Source organism: Eschrichtius robustus, chromosome 9, assembly GCF_028021215.1.
Source record: "Eschrichtius robustus isolate mEscRob2 chromosome 9, mEscRob2.pri, whole genome shotgun sequence".
Taxonomy (NCBI): domain Eukaryota; kingdom Metazoa; phylum Chordata; class Mammalia; order Artiodactyla; family Eschrichtiidae; genus Eschrichtius; species Eschrichtius robustus.
In genome coordinates, this window is record NC_090832.1 from 17,001,653 (window position 1) to 17,020,924 (window position 19,272).

A 19,272-nucleotide genomic window follows, 5' to 3' on the forward strand; every position below is an offset into this window, starting at 1 on the left:
TTCGAGCCCTGGTCTGGGAAGATCCCACATGCCGCAGAGCAACTAAGCCCGTGCACCACAACTACTGAGCCTGCACTCTAGAGCCCGTGTGCCACAACTACTGAAGCCCGTGCGCCGAGAGCCCGTGCTCGGCAACAAGAGAAGCCACCGCAATGAGAAGCCTGTGCACCGCAACAAAGAGTAGCCCCCGCTCGCCACAACTAGAGAAAGCCCGAGCACAGGAATGAAGACTCAACACAGGCAAAAATAAAAACAAATAAATTAATTAATTTTTTTAAAAAACCCTCCCCTTAAAAAAAAAAAAAGTCATACCGGTATAACCTTCCTCTTCAATGCAAAAAAAAAAAAAAAAAAAGAGTACAGAAACATTTAGCTACATGTTGATACAATTCCATTGTGCTTTTAGTTTGTAATATGAAATGCAGAGCCATAAAGCTTCATTTGACTTGAAATCGAGTAGGCTTTGGTTAAAATTCTTTCATTTAATCATGAATGAAGATTCATGTCATGTCAGGGAAGAGTCTTCTGACATGGTGCCATATCCCTCTGCTTAGTTTCTATCCTCCCTGCAGTCAAAAGTATTTAGCCTTGTCCTTCAATTTCCAGCCATTAGAGGGCAAGGCTGCTGCAGCTAACAGATTCTAAGACTTGTTTTGAGAGAGCCTGAGCGAAGCAAGCATTTTTCCAATTACACACTATCTAACTCAATTTACAGTTATTAGAAAAACTGCCAGCTATTTCTTGTTAATTTTGACATTTTCATAAGTACTTACAATTAGACTTCAAGCTGAGATTCCAATAAATCTCTTAGATGTTTTACACTTACTTTTCCTGTCTTTAGACTTCGCGAAATATTTTTAAGGACACGTTTGGAGGTCCTTCTGCCTTTGGGGAATTTATGCTGTGTATGTAAAACAGTTGGGCAGTGAAAAAATATTACAGTTTGGCAAAGCAAATTGAGGAAAACTACAGAGGTGTGCCAAGTTCTGGAAAACAAGTGTAGAATATGAAATTCAAAATTTTAACACACATAAATCGAGCCATTAGTTTTTTACTTTATATAAAACTTCACCGCATAACTTCTTTGAATAGCAAGCTCCCTGGCTGCATTTAAAAAACATTATTTTAAAGAACATTTCCTGACTGCATTTAAAGTGTAGTTCTATTCATCCATGTCTTTAAATTTAGCATTTATTGTATTTTATGAACTGGCCTGCATTTAAAGAGTGACGCACGTCTCTTTGGAAAAATGGCATTGGATTCTAAATGCCTCATCGGCCAAATAAGAAGATGTCTTCATGCTAAAATATTTTATTCATCAAAGTACTTACTCTCTGTTTTATTGCCTAAAGCACGCTTCCTAAAGTGAGATCTTAAATGTACAGTATAATATACTCTTTTCCCACTTCAGTTTCCCACTTCAGGTTTCCCACTTCAGTTTAAAAGAAAGCCTGACTTAAGACCTACACAGAGTATTCGTAAATACAACAAATCTTACACTATACCATCAGACTCCTTTAATGACATTTATCTGCACACGCCAACTAAAAGTCTAACAAATAAAAAAAATTCCTGAGGGGAAAGCAAATAGAGCTTTTCCAAATGTGCAGAGGATATAGTAAGTGAGCTTCTAGAAGATATTCAGGAGGTATATCTCTCAGTAAAAATAGCTCCTGCTAATACAGACAAGAATGGATGTGTTGTTATTTCTCAGTAGTTCTTAGCCTTAGCTACATGTTGGCCTCACTTCGGGCTTTTAAAAAGTCCCAAAGCCCACCCTGCACCCCTGACCAATTAAACCAGAATCTTTGGGTGTGGGACCCAGGCATCAGTAGTTTTAAAAGCCTCCCAGGTGATTCCAATGAGCGGCCAGGCTGAGAACCACCACCGTCATAAATCTGAGCCATCCGTCCCAGCTGGGGTGCAGGGCTGAGCCCCCAGCAAGGAGGCAGCTGCAGCTGGTCGCTGACTCACAGTGAGGCGCGGGGGTCCGGAGCAGATGAGCTCAGCTGACAGGTGGCCAGCGGGATGCACCTGGCTGCGCTCTGGCAGCTTGGATTTGATGCCCCTGATGGGACCGTCCACTGAGAAAGCAGGTCAGGCAAAGCTGATTTGGCAGCCTCCTCGGGGACATCTGGAGGATCGCGTCTCAGTCCCAAAGCTCCTCGCCTCCCTAAACCCTCTGCTCCAGCCAAGCTGGGTGGCTGACCACGGAGCAAGCCTCGGGCTCTCAGACTGTTACACAAACTGCGGTCCTCCTGACCCTCACCCCCGCCTGAATCTGCATCCGTCCCCAAAGACTGAGCTCCCACCTCGTCCAGGGAGCCTCCCGCAAGGATCCCATCTCTCACTGATGTTTCTCCTCCTGAATTCTCCGGTGTCTGCATCATTCTTTTGCTAATTAAACATGTCCCAACCAATGACAACTCCTCAAGTTTGGCTCTTCTGTTGCCAGCCAGGCAGTTAGCAACTGGAAGGACAGTGAGGTGCCCCCCCCCGCCACTGTAAATGCTCCCCCATCACCACCCCTGCCCCCAGAGCTGCTCCTCACACATGGGCCTCGCTCCATAAACACCCGCTCCTTGATTGTTTATCTCCCCCTTTGATCACTGCAGTAGCCTCAGATTAACTGGAGCCCTTTTCTGCTCTGTATATTGAAGCTAAAGTAATTTTTTTCCAAAATGTAAGTTTTAGGATCCCATGAAAACATGCTCCCCCATCCCCAGCCCTGCTTTAAATCCCTTAGTGTCTCCCCAGTCCTCTTGAACAAGCCCTGGGAGGTTCTGGGGGGCCCGACCCCTGCCTGCCCACACTATGAGATTCAGCTCTTCCTTCCTCCCTCAGCTCACCCCACTCCAGCCTCCCTGGTTCTTCCCCCATGCTCACTTTGCTCCCTTCTGCCACAGGACCTTTACATGTGCTGTTCCCAATGTCTGGATATTCTTCCTTCTCCTCTTTCCCTTCACATCTTAGTTCAACCATCACTTCTCTGACTTCTAGGCTTGCCAACTACCCCATTCTATGCCTGGACAGTGGCACATCTCTCTGTGTTGTAAAATGTGATGCAGTTACTATTTCACATGAATCTGTGTGGTTTTGGGATTAATACCTGTTTCCCTCTCAGGACTCTGAGCTCTGTGAGGATAGACACGGGGTCTATTTTTGCTCAGCGTTTTATTTCCAGTTCTTATTATTGCGCTTGTCACACAGAATACTAAATCAATATTTATTGAATGAATAAATGAATGATGAATGAGTAGATGGATGGATGAATAAGTCACCCATAGGAGTAAAAATAAAATGTATGACTGGCCCCTTGGTTTTGTAGACCAGAGACAGGAAAGCCATAGTTTGGTGCCACTGCATGGCAGCATGTCACAGTGGAAAGCAGACGTGGGCTCCCCACCGGTGGCTGGGACAAGCCAAGTTTCAAAATGCCTGTCATGCTCACAACCCCTCCACAGCCCCCTCAGTCCCCGCAGTCCTAGGTGACACTGTGGTGGGCAGGATAATAGACCCCAAAGACGTCTACACCCTTAATCCCTGGGACCTGTGAATATGGGACCATATCCAGCAAAAAGGATTCTGCAGATGTGATTAAGCTTACAGTCCTTGAGATGGGGAGACAATTCTAGATTATCTGGGTGGGTCCAGTCGATTCACAGAAAGTTTTAAAAGTGGAGAACCCTTCTCAGCTGGTTAGAGAAATGAGATGGAAGATGAAGGAGGAGAGGGCTTCCCTGGTGGCGCAGTGGTTAAGAATCCGCCTGCCAACGCAGGGGACACGAATTCGAGCTCTGGTCCAGGAAGATCCCACAAGCCGCGGAGCAACTAAGCCCGTGTGCCACAGCTACTGAGCCTGCGCTCCAGAGCCCGCGAGCCACAACTACTGAGCCCGTGTGCCACAACTACTGAAGCCCATGTGCCTAGAGCCCATGCTCCTCAACTGCATTGAGAAGTTCGTGCACTGCAATGAAGAGTAGCCCCCGCTCACCGCAACTAGAGAAAGCCTGCGTGCAGCAACGAAGACCCAACACAGCCAAAAATAAATAAACAAAATAAATAAATAAAAAAAAAAAAAAGAAGAAGGAGGGGGAGAAATGTCAAACTTGGGAGGTACTCAACCCACCACCAGTTACCTGGAAAATGGAGGGAGGGAGCCACGGTTTAAGGAGCGTAGATGCCTCTAGAGAATGAGAACGGCACACAGCTGACCACCAGCAAGAAAATGGGATCTCAGTCTACAACCACAGGACGTGGAGTCTCAACCACCCAAATGAACAGGGAAATGGGTCTTCCCCTCAAGCCTTCAAAAAGGAATCAGCTTTGGAGACTTCCCTGGTGGTCCAGGGGTTAAGAATCCCCCTTCCAATGCAGGAGGTGCAGGTTCGATCCCTGGTCGGGGAGCTAAGATTCTACTATGCCTCGCGGCCAAAAACCCAAAACAAAAAAACAGAAGCAGTATTGTAACAAATTCAATAAAGACTTTAAAAAATGGTCCACATAAAAAAAAAAATCTTTAAAAAAAAAATCAGCTTTGCCAACACCTTGAGTCTAGCCCAGTGGGACTGGTGTCAAGACTGCTGACCTACAGAAATGGAAGATTAGAAATGTTGGTAGTTTAACCCACTAAGTGTGTGGTAAATTGCCACAGCAGTAACGGGCAATTAGCACAAACACTATACCTGGAGGTGACCCCATCCTGTCCCATCTGTCTGACCACGCCCTTGACCACAGCACGGATGAGACTCTTCCCAGGGGCAGCCAAACATGACCTAAGGCTGGTCAGAGTGATCAAGTGGACGAGTAAGTCACTCTTAGAAGACTGAATGTGAGCTACAGAGAAACACCAGGAAGCATCCATCGTGGGAGCAGAGGGGAGAGCACAGCGAGCGGCTGAAGTGTGTCAAGAACCAGGGAACAGGGAGAAGGGAAGCCCTGGGCTGACCGGGTGCCCACATAACCCGGTCGCTGGACCCGGCACCCGTTCTGAACCACTTCTGGTTTTCCCGCAGGGAGGCTGAGCTGTGCTCTGATCTTTCCATGTGGCCTGGCTCTGCGTGGCATCTCCTGGTCTTTGCTGGAAGTTGTGGCCCTTCTGTCCTCATTACCAGGGCAGATACCATTAGTTATCCTAATGATAACTCTTACTTTTCTCTTCCCCTGAGGCAACCTGAGTGGACCTGAACTCCTTGTAACTCATGCAGCCTAACACACTTCCTCATGTTCAAGGTTTGGTCTTATCCACTTAGCCTCTCGGAGTCACCTTCCTAGTCTACACAGTAAGTCCCCTACACACGAACCTTCAAGTTGTGAACTTTCAAAGATGCGGACGTGCGTTCACATGTCCAATCAGGTAAGTTAGTTCATGTGTCTGGTGTACATTGCCATGTGCGTGCATCCTCTACAAGTGGTTGTGCTTTTCTGTACTTTACTGTACAGTACTGTACAGAATACAGTGGTACAGGATCTTTATTTCAAGCCCAGGATGTCTGGAAGCAAGCGTAAAAGCAGTGGTGATGTAGCTGCTACTACTGTACTTTTCAAGGTACTGTATTGTAAGATGATTAAAAATGTTTTCTTTATTTTTTGTGTTTGTTTTTTACGTATTATTTGTGTGAAAAGTATTATAAACCTATTACAGTACAGTACTATTGATATATATACCGATTGTGTTAGTTGGGTACCTAGGCTAACTCTGTTGGACTTAAGAACAAATTGGGCTATGAATGCGCTCTTGGGATGGAACTCGTTCGTATGTAGGGGTCTTACCGTAAAAGGGGGTTGAAGGGGGGGTGCTAATACCTACACCAGAGGATGCCCTGGGGATGAATGTGCTAATATGGGGACAGGCCGCTGACCGCATCAAGCTACACACTCGGCTGCGTGTGCGGTTATTCGGTGACACCTCAGGTGGTGGCTGGTGGCATTCTGTTCTCCCCTCGCAAAGGCTCCAAGCTCACGGCTCTCTCATGACCCCTCCTTTCCCCCAAAATCCCTTTGTTGTTTCCTACTCACCTCGTGCCTCTCCTCCTTCTATGCCCATCAACTTCTCTGTCCCAAGCTCCCACGGATACTCCCTGTATTGCTAAACTGCAGAACTGGTCTTTGGTTCTAAAAACACCTGCGACCCCTGCTTTCGACATACTTCAGGACAAATGGATGTCAAAGACATCTCTCTCCGGGGGGGGGGGCTCCATTGTCCTCTGCGGCGGCTCACAGCATGTCAGAGCCTGCCGGCCCCGCGCACCTCTCCTCCCCACCCCTCGGGGGTCAGAACGTGCCGCTTCGGTGACTTTACAACCGCGTGCCTACACCAGCTTAGGTTTCCAAGTAAATAAACACGGGACAAATGGGTGCCAGCGGGCTAGGATCAAAACGTGTCTCCAGCTGTTGGGAACACAAAGAGAAGCTGTTTCCTTAGAAACGGATTCCCAGGAGAAGGGGTCTAGTGGGGCCATCTGAGATCTCAGCAGAAGCCACATGGACCTGACGGTTCAGGACACGGCCCAGAGTGGCCTGAGCCACAAGAGGACAGCAGCCCCTGCTGGCTCCCCAGAGGAGAGAAGCTCCCCGGGTCTACAGAAAAACATGGTCTCGTGGAGCCACTGATAGAGCCAGGCGTGCGAAAGCATCAATGCTGAAACGTGTTTTGTAAAGTTTTAGCTTTCAAAGCACCTCTGTACAGAATGTTCAATTTATTTTCTCAAGAAGCCTGTGATACAGGCAAGGTAATATGTTCCCATTGTACAGATGAGAAGAGTAAGGTTCGCAAAGGCTAAATCACTGGCTGAGTCACGCAGAGAGGGCAGCCGAGAGCGCAACCTAAGTACACCATGTCCTGGGCCGTTAGCTCAGCCTGCAATCATAAGCCAAATTTGAACTAGTTGGAGACAAAGAACTCTCTTACCTTCAGAGATTTGGAAAACACAGATATTCACTGAAATACGTAAAAAGCAGATGATCCCAATCCCTTATTCGTTTTCTTCCTTTAAGAAAAATGATGCTTTAGGGATGAAGGCACAGCCTGAGTTTTCATTCCCAGGACAGCCTCAGCCAGTCAGGACAGGGTGGAAATTTCCAGAAACAAGTATTTCATACATACACTTCCAAAGCTAAAGGATGCTCAGAGTCCAAAGCTTTCAAGCAGATTAAAACGCATAGCTTTCTGAAAATCTTTGCTGACGCTGGCCAATGTTCAGGCTTCTCCGGAATCCAAATGGGCCAACATGATTCACTGAATTCTTTATGAATTAAGAAGCTGTAAATTACCACTTGTTTTTTCAAACATGCATTACTTTCCACGCTTTACAGCCAAGATGAATAAACGGTATCACAGAGGCAGTTTTCTCCCTGGGAAAATGCCCTCCTCTCTCTTCCTGCTCTTCAGATGGAGGGTCACCTAGTGAAGGATACTCTGGTGAAGTTGCCGTAAGTTTGGGTAAGGAGCCCAGCTTGGTATCTTTTGGCGTTTGAAAGTGCTAAGTGCTGTCTCTGCAGAATATTTTACCGTGAAACTTTCTCAGGCCAGGTTTTAGGCAAACAGCAAGCACAAATCACACACGTGTAACTGACAGGGTAGAAATGGCAGCTGACTGGAAACTCAGGGACTGGAGAAGGGAGTGGCTTTGGCAGGAATGAGATTCTCCCCCCTTGCTTGTAAATCACAGCAGTTGCTCTTCATGAGCAGACATTCATTCTCATGAACTGCATTCTGGGTGCCAGGTATTTCCCTGCCCTGGAAATAACGCAGCCTGAACTCCAACTGGAGAAGAGTCTCAAGTGCTGGAACGTGTCAAAGCGTGCCTGGGCTCAGATCTACCCCACCTCCTGAGTCGAAACCCAGAAAAGGATGCAGCTACATCTGCACTCTGGCTCTGGACAAAGAGAAACGAGCCTAAGAGAACTGCTTTTTCACAGCGTGGCTGCTATAAGTTGAATTTGTATCCGTTCTAGCAATAATTTATGGTAAAATTATTTCCTGATAAATACAAGTGAAGATTGGTTTGGGAAGAAACAAACTCTCAGAAAAATCTAATTGTTTCCAGAAAATATGGAAAACAGCTATAAGATGCTTGGGTGTTTGAAAAAAATTGTTATAACAGCTATGCCTTTGTAAAGATGTGTCAGACAAAATGATTTTGCTCAGAAAGCATGGAACTTGGCCCAGTCCTCTTCTCCCTTTACCATTCAGGAAGTCAAACATAAGGTCCAAGTGATCCAGCTTCACAGCGGTGGAGTCAGGACAGCCTCTACGCCTGGCAGGACCCCTAACCCATCACTAGACCCAGGCCCTGTTCCTACATCTGTGAAATGAGAGGTTCCTCATGACCGACCTCCAGGGACCCTGCGAATCCTACGATCCCTGCGCCCTTTTCCATTTTCTTCCCAACCACCCGGCATCAGAGATGATAATATTTCAGCCCCAGAGGCCCCGGCCCTCTCTCAGCTGTATGCTAAGCAGCTCTGCAAGGCTCACGGCCAGGAGCAGAGCTGCCTGATTTTTGGCAACGGGATAAAGCAAGTGGCTTCGGAGCGCTGAGATCTGGAATCATGTGGGGATATCAGTGGACCCGTTTCGGGCCACCCCCCCGTGACTCTGTGTGTGTGTAGCGAGCAGGGAGAGGCCTCGCCGCGAGGTCCCCCGAGGGGGTGGCCTGCCCTGCTTGCCCCCTCTGGCGCGGGGTCACTCTGCGTGCATCCCCTTTTGGGCCCTCATGCCCAGGCGGGGCCTCACTGAGGGGACCAGGTCTCCTCACAGCTGCCCTGCACCCCAGCGAGACACAAACAACACCCTCTTTTGAGCGAAACAACTGACCACCCAGGCTTGCCAAAATGAGGACAGGCTCTGAAAGGGGGCAGTTTTATTTCAAGGGTCTGATGGGACCAAGGAGATGGAATGAAAAGTTTCAGCTATGAAAAAAAAAAGGCTGTAGACTGTCTTCTTCCAAATAAACAAACCATCCTTTGAACAAGAAAACAGCCCTCCTAACGGGGTCAGGCTGGAGCTGGCTCATAAAGGAGTCACGTGTCCCTGGGGCCCCTCCCCACTCCTGCTCCCCTGATTTCTCCCTCTGCTACTTTGGGGAGCCCAGTGCTTTCCTGCTGGGGTCTTGCCAAGGAATGAGCTGAGCTCATCTGACACCGGCCCTTCCCAGGACACAGTGTTTTACATTTGGAACGGGGGCCCCTGCAAATCTCTAAGGGTAGAATTCCAGGCAGGGAAATTTCCCCGGAATCTCTCATATCACAGCATAAAGGCTCTTCAAAAATATAAGAGTTGCCTCCATTACCAACTTTCAACATTTTATGGGCTTCAAAAAAAAAAAACTAAACCATGAGTTTTTTCTCTCATGTTTACAAAATTTCTCTCGCTAATGATTACAACTGATTGTTTGTGTGAAGACTATGTTATGTGGAATGATTTACAGGATGGCAAAAACTTGGCAGGGTAGAAAAACGTAGAAGATTCCCCCAACTCCATATTAACTACATTATAACTGTATTAATATTTTTGTTGTTGTTTATTTTATTGATTAAGTAGAGTGTATTGAGGCTTCTACTAATTCAGCCCCTCTTCTGAGTACCAAGGACATAGATGGAACTCTGATCTTATCTTGTCCTCAAAGAGCTTATAGGCTGTTGGGAGGACAGAAGAGATGTGAAGACATTATATCACCCAGAGAAATGACATGGCCAGCCAGCGCAGAACCTGGTGGGAGCACTGAAGAAGAATATTGGAACATCCATGTACAGCTGTGTAGGTTGTGCACTGCACAACTTTGGGGTCTCCATCCCACAGACCCCATTTTCAATAGAACCCCTGGAAACTTTGAGTGTGAGGAGGCTTGTGAGACTTCAGAACAAGCACCCAGGTGTCAGATATAGGTCTAGAGCAGCAGGGAGGAGTCCTGACTCCCAGAAAGAAGGGGGAGAATTGCTGAGGATGTTTGAAGGCTCATGAGATGACACATCCCCTGCTGGGAGGAGGGCTCCACTTTTTAGTGGAGATACGGGAGAAAGAATCACTGATTAAGGTGTGTACAATTTGCAGCAAGGGCTTAATTTCCAAAATATAAAAACACCTCATACAACTCAACAACAACAAAGCAAACAGCCCAATCAAAAAATGGGCAGAAGACCCAAGTAGACATTTCTCCAAAGAAGAAGTACAAATGGCCAATAGGTGCATGAAAAGATGCTCAACATCACTAATTATTAGGGAAATGCAAATCAAAACTACAACAAGGTACAACCTCACACAGGTCAGAATGGCCATCATTAAAAATTCTACAGATAACAAATGCTGGAGACGATTTGGAGAAAAGGGAACCCTCCTACACTGTTGGTGGGAATGTAAGTTGGTAGAGCCACTATGGAAAACAGTATGGAGGTTCCTCAGAAAACTAAAAATAGAATTACCATATGATCCAGCAATCCCACTCCTGGGCATATATCCAGACAAAACTCTAATCCAAAAAGACACATGCACCCCTATGTTCATAGCAGCACTATTCACAATAGTCAAGACATGGAAACAACCCAAATGTCCATCGACAGATGAATGGATAAAGAAGCTGTGGTACATATATACAATGTAATACTACTCAGCCATAAAAAGGAATGTAATAATGTCATTTGCAGCAACATGGATGCAACTAGAGATTATCATACTAAGTGAAGTAAGTCAGACAGAGAAAGACAAATACCACATGATATCATTTATATGTGGAATCTAAAATATGACACAAATGAATGTATCTACGAAACAAACAGACTCACGGACATAGAGAACAGACTGGTGGTTGCCAAGGGGGAGGGGTTTAGGGGAGGGCTGTAGTGGGAGATTGGGGTTAGCAGATGTAAGCTATTCTATATGGAATGGATAAACAACAAGGTCCTACCATATAACACAGAGAACTACATTCAGTATCCTATGATAAACCACGATGGAAAAGGATATAAAAAAAAAAGAATGTATAAATATGTATAAATGAGTCACTTTGCTGTACAGCAGAAATTAACACAACATTGTAAATCAACTATACTTCAATAAAAAAGGGTGTGAACGATTTGCAGTTATTCATGTTACTTCCCAACTCAAAGTTACTGCAGTGCCTCACAGGGCCTTATATGATCTGTGGTCTCCAAGACTTACCTCTCCGAATTTACCTCCTGCCACTTCCCTCTCCCTACCCTTCACTCTATACCAGCCACTCTGTTCTCCCTGCTGATTTCTGAATGAGCACACAAGTGCCCACTCCAGGTCTTTGGTCCAGCTGCCCCCTCCACTTGGAGCTGCATTCTCCCAACCGACCGAGTGACCAATTCCACTTCTCATCCTAATTGTTGCTTATATGCCAGATCCAATGCCTTCCCTGACCTGCTTATTAACATCGCATGGCAGCCTGTCCCTCATCTCCCCCGCTGCATGATGGATCCCTGGGACTGCCCCTCCACTTTCCCGAATCACTTTTCACCTTCTGGTAGACTATGAATTTACTTATTACCTATATTAATATTTGAAGAGTAAGATTCATAAAACTTGTTTTCATATCTTTGGTTTTTCAACATCTTCTGCTACACTCGGTTCTAAACTTTTGTAGTATCGGATTGAGCCAGAAACTTCGTAGTATATTTTGATTACATGGAAGATGCTCTATGTTTTCAAAAAAACATATAATACTAATCAGGTCCAATACAAACTATAAAGACATTATTCCTCTAGTAAGTGGTTCTATACTCTGAATATGTACTTCTCACTGAATAAAAAAATACAGAGCCATATTCATAACATGTAGTTTAAAGAAAAAGATCAGGGTTTTTGCCATCAAAAGTGAAAAAGAAAAAGAAGTAAAAGCCACTTTAAAAATATACCATCAGAGTATTTCATTGAAGCATTAGGTAGTTGAACAAATGCTGAATGGTGAGTGAAAAGCCTTGGTTTCTAGTGTTGGCCCATCTATAACTAGTTGCATAGCACCGGATACGATAATCAACTTCTGTGCATCTCAGTTTTCTCAACTCTAATTGTGAATTTTAAGACATGAAATGACATTATCGAAAAATGCTCCATCCTCCAAACACATACTTTTATCATGCTTTTTAAAATCAAATGAGGAAAGAGAAGTTCTGGCGTTGTGCTGGAACTGGGACTAACGATACTCTTCTTTAGCTCGAGGATGCTGCAGTGCGTGCACCAGCGGTGGGCATGGGCTCTGTGTTACACGCCAGCCGCGGAAGCAGATCTGCACAGAGCCCTCCATGCATCCTTCTCTTTCCGCTGTGCCTGACAGCCCGGGACCGTCTCTCTGTGTCTGACGGGCTCTCTCAGACACAGAGACCAGCATTTCAGCCTCTTTAACACCTTAGTGGCTGAGGCTCTAAGCCACTCAGCAAGTGTTTGTCCATCTAGGTCACAAACTAGTGGGAAACGCACCTTTTATTCTGGTGCTGGCTGCAAGATGCACTACTTTCATCTGTCACCAACTCCAAGCCGTGGAAACAATTACTGGGATCAAAATGAACATCCCTATGAAGCTGAGGGTCCCAAAACAAGGTCCAGAAAAGCAAACTGATTTTGCCAAGATGCCTGATTCTGTTGTGCTATGGTGGAAAGGACCTTGGACTTGGAGTCAGAGGACCTGGAAACCGTCAGTCATGGTTGTGCTCACATCCTTTTGGAATCTCAGGGTTCTCATCTGAAAATACCCCTCCGTCATGGGACTGTCACGGGAATTGAATGGCATGAAGTATGAGAAAGTACTTTGTGACCTTTTCAGAGAAATCCCCAAACACACCAAAACGACAATAGTGCTGGTCAGGATTCCCTGGGAAAGACTATTTCTTCTCTGGGACCTAAAACCGAGCACTAAAGACAAACTGAGGAAGAAAAGACTAGAAAGTCATTTGAGAAAATGTGCGTTAAGATCTGGGTCATCTGGAAAATTAATTTCTCACTGGCAAAAACTTGCTCCCTGAGGACGTGCCCTCATCGCATGGAGCTCGTGGATAGGGTGGCCATGGGGAGGGGAGGGGCCCTCTGTTCGAGGCGACAGGACTTACCAGGTAGCGCTCCTCCTGCCTCATGCTGGGGGTACGGATCATGTGATTCTGTTCTCCTCTCCAGTCTCCAAATCGACGGAAAAAATAGTTAGATAAAAACCGGTTGACAGGGTCTCTAATGATGTTGATGTAGACAGGCTGGTCTCCTCCAAACCTATGACGCACACAAACATGGAGCTGGTTACAAGCCATCACTTCGGGAGGAAAATCAAGCCCACTTAGATACTGGCTCCCCTCTAGGTTAATATATCATCCTCAGAAGACCCTGTCTGCTCAGGTGCCAGTGAACAATCTAATCAGCAAGCAGTGTTTCCTGAGGGGCACTTACTATCCTGCGGGAGGTGCCCGTCCAGGTACCTGCTGAGAGGCGGTGAGGGCTGTGCAAACTGCGGTATTTGTCAACGTGAAGGTATAGATGCGGTCTCGTTTTCTCAGGAGGCTGCAGGTTCCTGAGGGCGGGGCCACGCTGAACTGGGTGTTGTATTTCCACTGGCCCTCAAGGAATGTTTGGACTGCCTGGTAAATTCCAAATGTCTCCTTGGGTGAAATGGTACTTATTCTACATTCTAATTCAAACAGTCTCAGATAAGGGGGTCTACAGGAAGTGGATACTAGCAGCCAAAATTTATTAAACGCTCCCTGTTTACCTTGCTGTAAATACTTTGTAACCGACTCGCGGAACCCTCCCAACACCTCAGTGGAGTAGAAATCATAATTATCCTCATTTACACGGGCGGAAACGGAGGCAGGGAGCTCGTAACTTGTGGCTGCCGGATATGAACCCAGGCAGTCTGACTCCAGAATCTGTGCTCTGAACCATGGAAAGAAGATGCCAAAGCTGAGAAAAGTAACAGTGTAAGGGATAACATGAACACAACAAAAATCAATATAATTATCCTCAAATGATGGCAAGGGGTTTTAGATAAAAATAAAGCAAATATCTAAGTGTGCCATTTTAATTCCTTCCACAAAGGGACTAGACAAATGCACTGAATTCTGGCCCAAGAGCGAGGCCTTCGCCAGGCAAAAGGATTAGGTTGGCTGAATTTGTCTTACGGATTCCTCCCCTGTCTCTTTGAACTGCCTGAAAGCAGTGACCCTGAAAGGCCTGGGAGAACTCTCCAGGCTCTGGGCAGAGGTCTTGCTCTGGGGACCTCCTGAGGGACCCACAGGCTTCTCTCACCCCATGACCTTCCGATGAGGATGCCTAGACATTCTGGCAGGGGTCAGAAAGAGCTCAGAGAAAACAAACTGACACGACCCTGCTCCCAGCTCTCCAGCTGGCAGACTGTTCACCTTTCAAGACCCAGCCCAGAATCACCGTCACATCCTTCCGCAGTTGACTCCCATCCTTGTGTCAATCCCTCCCTCCTCTGGCTCAAATGCTCTCTCCACACTGTGTGTACATGTCTGCCTCTCCCATCAGACTATGGGCCTCCAGAAGCCAGGAACAATGTCCTTTAGACAGTGTGTGGCACGCAGTAGGCGCTCAACCAATGAAGGCATCGTCTTAGAAGACACCATGGGTGGATGTTTCTGAGTTTGCAAGTTTCCGCCACTATCACAGGGCTCTGTGGTAAAGGAAAGTAGACACAACGAGCCACCAATTGTTTTTTGCGTATTGATACATAGAACGCTTTCCCCAGGTTTTTTTGTTTTTTTTTTTAATGTGGACAATTGTTTAAGTCTTTATTGAATTTGTTACAATATTGCTTCTGTTTTATGTTTTGGGCTTTTGGTTGCGAGGCATGTGGGATCTTAGCTCCCCGACCAGGGATTAAACCTACACCTCCTGCATTGGAAGGTGAAGTCTTAACCACTGGACTGCCAGGGAAGTCCCTCCAGGTCTTTGCGTTTTAAAAGAGAATCTTCAGAGAGAAGAATCCAAAGGCACAAGAAGGAATGACTCTCCGATGGTGTGATTTCAGGCGCCAGGATGCGTGAATGCGATTCTGGACTCCTCGAATACACCACATTGGAAAACACACCACTCAGGAGCAGGGTCAGCCATGCCAACACGACTCTTGTCAGATCCCAGATGTACACAAGGTGACGTTCACGCAGCTGGGCGAACAACTAACTAGTGCCAGAAGTCAGCTGTGCCAACCACCGCTAACCACCATCATCCTGGGTGTATCTTCCTCTTTTGAATTAAATTGGGTTTCATATCGATGATAAACAGCAACTAAAGTAATAGGGTTAGGGATTAGAAAGACAAAGCCTGCATACCAGATGTGAATGCAATTCAACCCTCAAATTGCAACATGCTATTAAAAACCTCAACTGTGCTTCCACGGTCATGTGAGGAATGACTATTACCGCTAATTAGCAGCAGCGCCCGGTGCTGTGGGTCCACGCACGGCTGCCCACTACCACATGTTCTCAGCCTGGTCACAGCCACCTGCCACTGCAGGCTATAGATGAGAAGAATGACAAGGCTTGTCGAGCCGGGGTGACCTGCTCCTGTCTGCACATTGTGACCCAATGCAAGATTTCCAGAAGAAGTTTTAGACAACGTAGGAATTTATTGTCAAATAGTATCAGATACTGTAATAGCCTCTCTAGAAATTTCTAACTGTGAGAGAGGTATCTGCTACATATCTTTCCTTTTGCAGAAAATGACAGTAATAATGGTTTCAGACCACCAGCCCTCATCCTTTTTCTAGGACACACAGCTCCTTCCCAAACTGGCAAAATCTGGGGTGACATGTCAGTTACACAAAAGGGGCCAAACACCACCCATGTGTCCCTGGGCTTGAGAAGGGAAACAAATGTCCCAGCCTCATCCCATCCTCTCTCAGGATCAGTTTGTCTTCTCTCAGTAATTTTAAAATTCTGGTCAGAAGTCCAGGTCACCCTTGGAAGGTCTCTGGGTCACCTGAACTGACTGTTCCCCCCGCCCCTCCCCCGCCTTCCCAGGAAGCACAACACTCTGCCTTATTTTTTAAAACCCTTGAGAGGAGATTCCACAGCCTCCCTGTGAAGCCCATCAGTTGAGGCGTCCTTGTTATGCTCGACTGAAATTCCTAATCTTCCTTTTGTGCACATTTCCTTTGGTTTGATCCACTCGACACAAGGGATCAGCTCCTCTTCAGATGCTTTTACAACTTTTAGCCTTCTCAGCTCCTTTAACGTTTTCTTGCGTGTGTTTCTTTTTGAAATTCCTTTAGCATTGGTCTTGAGATTCATTTCCCTTAATTTTATAATCTATAGCCCTAATTTCATCTTTATCAAGTTTTTAAAAAACCTGAGCCGACCACAGCTGATGACCCCCTCTTTGTCCTTGGTCACCACAAAAACCACTGCATATTTCGAGCTCTTTCCAGGCATCCTAAGATAGCAGGTACTTCCAATTTCACTGATATCTGTTCAGAGGTCATATTTACCAACTCTTTAATTACCCCTGTGGGTCTCCTTCTGACCCTCGGCAAATTTACCGTATTCTGTTTTTGGTTTTTTGATGAGAAGATGAAGGTCCAAAGCAGGACATAATTCTCTAGAAATAATAACTGCATCGTTCTCACTTCTCCCGTGCATTCCTGAATGTCTCATTCTGAGGATTTTCTTCACTATTCGCCCCACACAGCTACCTCCATGGATCAACCGATCAATCAACACTAGTCACCTCCCAGTAGCTACACAAAGCACTTGGGAAAGAATTTTAGGTACACTTTCATCAGATCGCTGATGATATTCTTCCTGGGCCATTGTTGCATGTATTAAATACCAAGACTTAAGGCCAAAACTATATACGTGACTCCTCTGCAAGGCAGAAAACCATTCAAAAGTGACTGTCCCCAAATGCCTTATGTCAAATATAGCAGATTGCACTGAAGGCCATCAGACTTGAAGGAAATGTTTCAAATTTTATATTTAAGGGGGGTGGGGGGGAAATGGGCAAGTAAAGACTGAAAAAGTTTAGTAGCAGTATCAGTAAACCATGTTTACACATGAGATTTATAGGCACGGGAGGGAATAAAGTTCTGTTACATTTCGTTGCTTGAGTTTCATGCCAGATGCATTGGTCCGCAAAGGATTTGTATCACAGAAGATGGGACAACATTCTGCTCTGAACTAAAAGTAATTCTTTAGAGACATAACCTGCTTACCAATACCTGTCTTTGATTCATATTTTACTTTCAATAAAGCATGAAAGTGAAAAAAAAAATTATTCTAGAGAGTTAAGACTATTTTGTCCTCCTACTACAGTAGAGTTTTCTATGAGTACAAACAGCTTTTGAAAGTATACATATATATAATTTCTACTTGTGCTAAAATACACATAACATAAAATTTACCCTTTCCGCCATTTTTAAGGGTACAGTTCAGTGGCATCAAGTACATTCACACTGTTGTGCCACCATCACCACCGTCCAACTCCAGAATCTTCTCATCATCCCCAAGTGAAATTCTGTGCCCAGTAAACAATAAATCCCGTTCCCCTCCTTCCTCCTTACCCCTGGCAATTTCCATTCTACTGAAAGTATATCTGTATTTTTTACCTCTGGCCTAAAAGTAGAGGTTATTCCTGTGCTGCCACCCACATCAAAAAAGGAAGAGTGTCCCAAGGCTAGTGGCCCATGCTTTGATCCCTGTCAGTGAGGAAGGAGACACTTTGAAGTGAGAGAAAGGCCACCGTGGAAAAGGATATAGTTGTTTGGGGGGCAGCATGAGGGGCTGCCTGCAGGCGGAGGAGGGGGAAGATGGTTAGTTAATGGTCATTTGCTGCAACGGGGTGGAAGGGCCGCCCTCCGTCCTCACAACCTTATTCAGTGGACACTTTGGTCCTTGGTGCCCAGGACAGAGCCTCCCATCACGAAACGCAAGTAGAGTCTGAGCTACTCTCTGCTCCCTGAGTGTCCTGAGGGAAGAGAGGCGGGAGCTTCTGCTGAGTGAGGGTGGGGCAGCTGGGACACTGGAGGTAAGGTTCCTGCTGGGAGAGGAAGATGACTTGATGGAAGCAAATAGAGGACAAGGAGGAAGCCCTTAGTGGTGTGCAGGGAGATGGGCTCAGGGCAAGTCCAGATCATACTACTCCCTGCCAGGCCAGCCACGTGTGTGGGTTCACGGGCGGCAGAGTCCACCTGCTGTGGAGGGAGAAGAGAAAAGGGAGGCGGAGAGCGCCATTTTCAGAAGATGAGTCCAGCCATGTCTTCACAGGATAAACTGAGAGAAGACTCTCATTCTGAAAATGAAACTTCTGGGCTCTGTCTAAGCAGGTAAAGATAGCATTCAATAAGCACTAATATCAGTTTTATTTTGACGCTCTCTTCAGAGCTTGCGGCGTCTGTCACTATTACAAAAGATTTGCAGGACACAATTAAAATGGATGACTTTGCTAATGAGAATGAAAACAAAGTCAACATTTAGAAATAAGATGTGGAAACCCGTTTGAATTATGGAATTAGCGAGATCGGATTTGTTTTGTTAAATGATGCCATCAGAGGACAGACTTTATTCACATCAGTAACTAACACCTCCCTTCAAGGGAAGAAAGAAAGTGTCCAAAACTCACATCGTGTCCTTGCACATCACACCTTACTTACTTCTGCAGTGATTGATTGATTTTTAAATGTTTTGCTTTTGCAAGTTAGTTTTGGCATTGGAGCCACCATCAGAGACAAATAAGGAAAGAGAAATGGACACAAAGAAGGGTAAGGGGGCCATGGGTGAGAAAGGAAGAGACACGGAAAAAGGTTAAGAGTAGTGGTAGTTTGAGATTAGTTAGTGTATTGATATCTCATAATTCGCTTGGGCTATTTTCATAGCATTGCGCTCTGACACAAACCTCCACAGTGTTTTCCCTGCAAGACCCAAGTTGGGGGTCGAGGGGAATTGTACATAGGAAAAAAATTACTTCCCCCCCCCGCCGCCAAAAAATAATCTTAGAAAACAAAACGGGGCAGGAGGGGGGACGACAAATTGAATTGTCTGTCACAGTCTTGATGATCTAAGACATACTTAAAGAGATGATGTTGGGAGGCTGAACTTTTTCAAAAATTCTAATTCTTTAGGTGACTTCAACAACTGGGAACAGAAACATGAAACCAGAGTACAAAAATATTAAACATCACAACAAAGAGTAGCATCTTTTAGGCCGAAGTAATTTTGACTCACTTCTCCAGGTAGACCAGGTGAAAAACATTTGTCTGGCCTGAACTTTCAGGTAGCTCAAAAACCATGTGAAAGAGCAGTGGAAAACCTCAC

General features: G+C 45.7%; 1 protein-coding gene across 2 annotated transcripts in view; it reads right to left on the reverse strand.

Annotated features, from left to right (window-relative positions):
- Positions 1-19,272, reverse strand: part of UST (uronyl 2-sulfotransferase) — a 288,030-nt gene that overhangs the window by 91,051 nt on the left and 177,707 nt on the right. For both annotated transcript variants that reach the window (XM_068550775.1, XM_068550776.1), the window contains exon 5: positions 13,066-13,219. In XM_068550775.1, coding sequence (XP_068406876.1) covers positions 13,066-13,219 — 154 coding nt within the window. The remainder of the gene's footprint in view (positions 1-13,065; positions 13,220-19,272) is intronic.